We start from the raw sequence: 8,210 nt of genomic DNA, 5'->3' as shown, positions 1-8,210 counted from the left end.
TTCGTATCCATAAATCAATCCCACAGCACTTATTCTGAGTGCACTTGCAAAAGTTCACAAACTTCTCTATTCGTCCAAGCACTAACTATGCTAAAGCACTAGATAGGATTTTGATAACACAAACTCAAGAAAACATACAAAACGTTATCTACTTAATGAAAGACACAGAACTGACATCCTCATCACGCCTCATATCAATTTATTACATTCTTCTCTGATATCTTTATCAGAGACAATTTAGATATTCAGAAACAGAAACTAAAAGATGAAAATACAAAACGGTATATTGACCAACTTAATAGCTCTAACCGAAACTACCGTCAAACAAAATTACTTTAGAATTAAAAATAACTATTACCTTGCTAATGACGGATTAGGAATGGGACATCCCACATTCACAATATTGACTGAAATAATTATGCAACATTTTTAACACAAGTACCATACTGAAGGAAGAATTTTACATACGTTATGTAGACAACAAATTATTCATACTCAAACAATATCTGGACATTTGCAAAATATAGACTTCCCTAAATAGTGTTCATCTTATCCTAAATTTCACATACGAATATTAGACTGACAAAACTCTTAACTTCCTGACTAACACACTTATAAGGAGAAAATAACTTAGAATTTGGAATATATAGAAAGCCCACGTCCACTAACACAACAGTTCCCACAAATTAGTGCGAGACGGTGACGTAAGTGAAGTCGAAATCTCTGCACCAAACTGATAAATCTATCTCTGATCATGTACGAACGTCCGAAACCGGTCAGGAAACAATAAACTGTGTGCTAAGACGGATAAAAGCAAAAATATTATCCAGCACTGTGGACCTAACCACATTTTCAATATAATATATAAATACATACTTGCCTTAAAAAATAAATAAAATTCAGTAATTTTAACCATCACAAAAATACATCAGTTATTTTAATTGTTCTTAGATTATACTACATTATATATTTCTAAGCACCTGCATGATTAAATATTTACATGCATAAATATATTAAATAAAGTATTTATTTTATGCTATATTATGTAATGTCTTTTTCTTGTAAAAACCACAAGGCCCATACGACTAGAATATATAATCCTACTTCTTAAATACTTTTAAATATGCCATAGTTTATTACTTAGACTTAATCTTCTTCAATCATTAAAACTGCCTGGTAGGACAGTTCCATAAGTTGTTAAAGTACAAAAAAATTGAATAAATAATTTAAGATAAATATATAAATAAAAAAAATCGACACTGAAATAATAGAGTGGAACAAAACATTGGCAGATCTAACATAAGTAAGCCTTTTGGAACGTGGATGCGAGAGGATTCGAGGCTTAAATCAAATTTCAGAAGAAATATCTCGAGAGTAGCATTGATCTAGATACTTTTCTTCATTCTGTGATTTAGCAGAGTAAATCAGTAGACGCATAGTATACTTCAGTAGAAGTGTAGTAATAAAGTTTCCCGTGAATGAGAACGTTAAATAGATGTTGCTCAGCTTTGCCTAGGTTGACTCCTAAGATACTAGACTGACAAGAATCATTGATGTCATGAGTTTAGGACTAATAATCAATAATTATGAGACAACGCACCTCACATCCTAAAAGCCTCGAATCATTCGCACAACCAACGGGCGTCAAATGCAAATACGCTCATTTATTGAAAATGTGTTCATTCAAAATCGCTCGTCCAAGTATGATCAACCATTACCTGCTTACTATTTGTATTTTGCAGAAGACTCCAAGGATAATCAACCGATTGAAATTCCTCTCAGCAAACAAAGAAACAAGTATGTACAAAAACTTATTAAAGCAAATTGCTGAATGTATGCACAATGAGCATAATTATTAACTTAATAAAATAATATCCGCATATAGTTATTTCTTTAACACAAAACATGCTTAAATAATTACTGAGCATATTTTTTGACGAAGAAAACATCAACATCAGCAAGTTAATAAAGGAACATTCGCGTTGGTAAAAGAGAAAGAAAAAAAAGCACAATTGCTTTAGCAAAATTTATCAGGCAAGAGCTCTATTATATAAATTACTATATTTACTTAAAATGTACATATAATATTTATATATATATATATATATATATATATCAATATATATATCATATATATATATCATATGTTATATATATATGAGAAGTTTTACATTCTTTTATGTACAAGGTAGCAACGAAGTCTTAAATAATAAAAAATACATGAAGTCTAGGGTAAGTGATGCGTTGAATTCGTCCTTAAAGTAGCTGTATTATTCAGTCTGTATTTTTTGTAATTATATGAATCGCATTTAAACAAAATAAAAAATAAAAAATTAAATCAGAATTAAATACAAAGGAGAAGCCAATTTGGCAACTGTAATTTGTTCTTGCTGTTATGAAATAAGTATATCTAAGGCTTTATCTCTATTATTGGAAGTTTTAGATAATGCCAATTCCACATCTTCTTCCTTGAACCCCAACTTCATTATCTGATTCAAATTTTCTAGATAAGTAGTTGCTTCATCTTCTTTAAAATGATGTATGAATAACGCTTTTTCTATTTGCCCTTCCGGGTAATTTTTTTCTTCTAATGACTGCACTTGTAATAAAAATTCAATAACCTAATCAAAAAAGAAAAAATTGTTAACATGTTTCTTCCGTTCTTTACATTTTGGGGACACAGAAACACAGAACAACATATAAGAGTATGGCAAATATTTCAATTAACAAAAAAAAAGGCAGCATTTCTTGGCACCATATAAAGTGGATGCACTTGAGAGTACATTATTACCCTGAGTAACTTCTCAGGGTGCCCGGGCATCCATCTTTCTTATACCATTTAAAGGGCAAACATTTGGTTATTTTTTACAAAACTATTATTGGGAAACCTAGATCTTTTTTTGTATTTAACGCGTGTCAATATCTGAGGTTATTGGCACTCGGAGCTTTTTTCAGTGCAATGCCGGCCTCCAGATAGTGTTCTCTAGTTACAACACTGTAAATCACCGGACAGTGAGCCGGAAATCTTAGTATTAAGATTTTTGTTTTTTTTTAATCGTTCTTAACATCAAAAAAATTAAAGGCTTTCGAGAAAATTTTACAGAAGTACGTTATAAAGTTTCATTAAGTAATAAATACCTTAGCTTCATCCGTTCCAAACTTCTGAGTAGCTCTGGCTACTCTATTCAGTGGGAAACCCATTTCAGCTAAATTTTTGGCGAATTCTTGACTCTGTAAACTCAAATGACTTAATGCATCGCCTATACTACTAGTATCATTATGTCGGCTAGCTGATGCTTTGACTGCTTTAACAAAATCCTACAAAAATATATAAACCATATTAATGCTTAAAATTATTGTATTACTCTTATAAAGTTCAGCAGTTAAAAAACATTAAGAACTAATTTCAAGATTTAAAATTAACAAATAATTCTAATAATTAGAAAAAGTGGGTAATGAACAACTATATATTTACATGTAATACGAACAAAGTTTTGAAATAAAGTTCAAAATTTGATGCACTGGAAGTGCGTGCCACTTTAGAGAATTTGTATTTTTCAGCGATTTTCTCTAAAATGGTTCCAATAATCTTCTTTGTGAACATATCGTACATGATCTATTAATTATATTTTTCAAAAAGTCATTCATTATTTATTTAAGCAGGTTGCAATTATTGTTACTTTTTTTCTGAAATGAAATATCTAACAAAATTTTTAGGGCATTTTTATCACTTAACCAACTTTTGCTGATATACGAATTATCCATCTATTTACAGTTAATGTAAATATAAGTTAGATAGAATATTGTTAGTACCTGATTATTTTTACTAGGAGGTGCCAACGGACACGGGACTTAAGCCTAAGATGGCTCTTATTTTCCTACTTCTAACCTTCCCCAGGGAGAAAGGGAAAAAGATACCCAGTAGAGCCTTAAACACATTTTTTCCCAGTAAAGAGCATTATTATATAAATTTGATATAACTTACGGAAGAAACGGAAGGAGATGGAGGCCTTCGCTGTGATTCATATTTACGCAATAACACTTGCTTCCTTAAATCATCAAGTATTCTTGAAACACCACCATCATCTTTCTCTTCTTGCAAAACTTGAGTTCTCGTTGCTGAGAGATTGCATGATGCCACTTGAGATGGTGGAGAAGATATGGTCAATAACTGTAGAGAACTACTAGTAGGAATATACGATTGTAAAGGATTATGTGGTTTAGGATGACTGCTTGTGGAAGACACAAATGTATTATGTGTCGAAGCTGTACTACAAGAAGGTGTGTAAGGCGGTAATTGAGATATCATACGAGGCTTGTGGACGCTTTCATGAACTTGATATGTTGGTGCGTACATACCATTTGTATTATAATTATCACGGTGTATTGTACTACCTTGGGGCATATTGTAGGAATGAGGAAGGTGTAGAGCTGTACTACCAGTATAAACAGAACTGCCGGTGTATAGTGTATCATTGGTTGAATGCATGTATGACAACGGGCCGGAAGATATGTGTGGGGAGGAAACTGTGACAGCACTGCCACCAGCCATCACATTATTTCCAGAACCATAGACTCCAGAATATGAATATGTACTGGGCGTTGTGCCCCAGTGGTGACTTGTGTAACCATTTGGTAAATGAACATTACCACCTATAGGATTTTTTAAATTAAGTGATGTTTCATTTTTTAAGGAAGTTCCTCCAAGAACATGGGCCAATTCCTCCATTTCATTGATCGTTTTCAATTCTACATTATCAAAAGGACTTGATGTGTCATTTTCAAAATCTGACAGGTTTATTTGTCCTTCCTAAAACAAAAGAACAACATAATGCTTTAAATAGATTTATAAAAAACCTTCACAAAAGGTCACAGACCACTTTTCATATAATAAATAACTTAGAACTTCAAGCCTGACATAATGTTAATCACGAATCGTCTTTCCTTAAACTCACTTAACTATAAATTTATAATTCAATAGATTTAATAAAGAGACCAATTTAACCAGAATAAATGAAGTTTTATGGATTAGGTTAATCGGATGGAAATTAACATCAACTTCTTGCACAAAAAAAAATAGAATTTCAGAAAAGAGCAGTTAGTTTTCTAGGATATTGTACATCTTATAAAGAAATAAGACGTCGTGTAGAGAAAAATATTACCTGCACTTTTCAAAAGAAATTGAATAGAATTAAAATAGAATGATTTCTTTACCCAAATGTAGAGAAAAGTCTGCTCTATAATTGATTCAAATAGCAATGATTTAGTGATACTAGTCATTGAGATATAGAAGGTTAAATTTTAGAGGTTTTGTAAATCTATCAAATTTCAAACCTCTATATCTCTCTTTTTATTGTTCTGATTTTAATGAATTTTTTATCGAATTGTAGAGAAAATTTTGCTCTAGAAGTCGTATGTATTGCAATGTTCTAGTGATTATGCGTAATGAGTTGTAGAAGGTATAATTTTAAATCAATGATATAGCTGCTGTCGGTCTCAACGCTGAATACAGAGACGTTTGCCACACGTAAGTAAGGACCCCTCTAAAGCTATTAATTTAAATTTCTTTGTAAATCTTACCCCAATTTCGATAATGTTTTCCAGAAAGTTAGTGTTTTTCTAGTTGACATTAAATTGCTAATCTGCTCTTACACCTAGTAAGGGATGAACTGCAATCCGGTCAAATTATTGATGCTTGAACCGATTTAAATGAATGAATTGTCAAGCGATACGAAATTCTAAGTGGATATAGCTTTTGTGGTTTTTGATGCCTAAAACATTAGAAAGGGAGTTTAATATGTTATATTACCAATAATCTTCGCCCGATTTTGATTAAATTTGGCAGGAACAAGTGGTTCTACCTTTACTGCGTTAGATGATAGTGCCATCTTACTCTTACAGCTAGGGAAGTATTGCAATTATGCATACTTGATGTTTAATTTTTCTTTGCCCTTTTAGTAAAAAGTCCTGAAATCGCAGTTTAATTTTTCTTATTCCTCTTAAAATGAAGAACTGAAACTAGTTTAATTTTGCTACTGACGGGCAAATACTACCTATTTTATTCGAATCGTTTTCCCTAGAAAATTGTTTTTATGGATTCTTTGGGAACCGCAACCTTAAGTATTCTTTTATAAGATCTCTCCAGTGATAGTTATGGTCTCAACTTAATACCATATTTGGATATAATGAAGTTATAGCTTATTCCAAGATAATAGGTAAAGCAGATATATTACTTTGCAGAATAGACAAACTCACAAAAAATAAAAAAGGAAACTGCTGATATTTGAGCTTAAAAACTTATTATAGACAGTAAAACTCTATTGAAAACATACTTCAACTTTCAAAATTAACTTGATCAATTTTATCGAAGTAGAAAGTAGGTTGTAATGCAGTCATAAAAATCACATAACATTTAGAAATGAACAATGTCTGGGCCCAATGCAAGTGGGAAAGGAGATCTTTTCCATTTTTTCTGGTTTATGTTTTATTTATCAACCAGTTTAGGCGTGCGCTCACCTTAAAGATACTTTAATTTGCCGGATGATAGCTCCTCTAGCTGAAGATGAGCGAAAAATACTACCCGGTTCAAGTTCATTGATGCTAGCGAGTTAGAATGGAAACGTACAGCGATATTACTCGTTTAAGAGGAATTAAGTAAGACTGATTGTTACCAACTACGTACACAATTACTGAAAAGTATGTTGCAAAATAACTTCAGTTTAACACAAAACACAAAAGGCATGGTGTTCCTGAGAACTCGTAATGTATAAAACAATTTTTTACGATTTTAGGAATTATCGTAACCGCAATCAACCCATGAAGCCACAATAAAAAATGAAAGAATATTAGGCAGAAATAAACTTCAAAAGCATAAGTCAGCGAATTTCGAAGCCATCAGAATCGGAAGTATCTCACTCTGTGCACTTCACTTATGAAGAGATCTGGTATGTACTATATTCATTTCAGAGATCATAATAATCTCCTGGGGAATACTAAGTGTATTAGTACTAGTATGTGCTAAATGAAGAATAAAAGACAAATTCATACGACCATAAATTTAATAAAAAGTGTTTACCTGACGAGAAGGTTCGATTCTACAATTTGAAGAAATTGGTACTGGTGTAAGCATTGTAGACTCCTGTGGCACTTGACTGCTAGTATCCAAGGAGAATGAATCATTCTCAGGAGGTTCCTTGAATTTTGTCTTGGAAAGCCAATCATCTCTCTTACATTGCTTTTTTTCACACTGCTTTCTTTTAGCTTCTTTCAGAAGAGCTAAATGCTCCAACACCGAACGCTCTACATTGAAGTTATACTTAAAACAAAGAAAAAATAAATATGATATGAGAACATTATGGTTAATTCACACTGACCTATTTATATATTACTTACAGGTTCTATTTTAATTTCTGAATTAATTCGATTCAAAATACAACCTGGCAGAGTCAATTTTCTAGGAGGTTTGTAATTTTCACTAATTTTTACAGGTATTCCGTCCATATATATAAATAAATGCGTATATAAATATATTATTTGTTATTCTGCTGAAATTAAAAAAAAAGTAAGAATAATTTACTAATTACATGTACTTTAACCTTAATCTTCTCTACCTGAGTTTTACTTTAATGAGATGGAAAATGAGCGTATCAGAAAGTAAATAGCTATGTTTTGACATGCACAAATATTATTCTACGTATTTTCCTAATAAACCTTTTTCTCTAATGCAACCTTTTACTCAGATCGGACGCAAATTTTAGAATGAAGCAGTATTTGTTAGTAATGTTACCAGAAAAAAAAGGATTTTGATAAAATTATTGTATTATTAAAAATGTTTAAAGAATCCCGATATGTAATATTATCAGAAACGTACCTTAGTAGATTTGGAAAATTATCAGTACATTTACCCAAGGCCTTTCAATTTATTATCCTACGATTCTGCTTAAAAAAACGAAAAATTACACACAATGTCTACTAAGTACTTGTATTTATACTAGGTTACATGATGTCATTTTTTAATGACATAACTTTCTAAAACTGATCTTATAGATGGATTAAAATCTCTGAACAACAAATTATTCTCGTACACAATCACACAAAATTTGAAAGAACTTAAAAATCCAACAACGATAACAAAACATGATACTTCAGGTGCCTCACTGTACGATGCAATCAGCTGGTAGTAAAATGACTTTTTTTCATTAAAGGCCGTG

At 31.5% G+C, this 8,210-nt stretch overlaps 1 protein-coding gene across 2 annotated transcripts; it reads right to left on the bottom strand.

The window, feature by feature from the left end:
- Positions 1-898: 898 nt before the first annotated feature.
- LOC141456852 (uncharacterized) lies at positions 899-8,160 on the bottom strand. 2 transcript variants are annotated; one of them, XM_074133189.1, is made up of 6 exons: positions 7,871-8,160; positions 7,393-7,544; positions 7,076-7,315; positions 3,986-4,810; positions 3,139-3,318; positions 899-2,621 (listed from the first exon to the last, which is right to left on the bottom strand). In XM_074133189.1, exons 2-6 carry the CDS (start codon positions 7,498-7,500, stop codon positions 2,394-2,396), a joined length of 1,581 nt encoding a protein of 526 aa, XP_073989290.1. In that variant the 5' UTR covers positions 7,501-7,544; positions 7,871-8,160; the 3' UTR covers positions 899-2,393. The 2 variants fall into 2 exon arrangements, with proteins under 2 accessions (XP_073989290.1, XP_073989289.1); XM_074133188.1 differs by having other exon boundaries at positions 7,393-7,541.
- Between the last annotated feature and the right edge of the window lie 50 nt (positions 8,161-8,210).

The sequence above is a fragment of the Rhodnius prolixus genome, unplaced genomic scaffold, assembly GCF_049639745.1.
Source record: "Rhodnius prolixus isolate KJV_2025 unplaced genomic scaffold, Rpr scaffold_10, whole genome shotgun sequence".
NCBI classification, from domain to species: Eukaryota; Metazoa; Arthropoda; class Insecta; order Hemiptera; family Reduviidae; genus Rhodnius; species Rhodnius prolixus.
The sequence above is the reverse complement of the archived record's forward strand: the minus strand, read 5'-3'. Positions and strand labels throughout refer to the sequence as shown.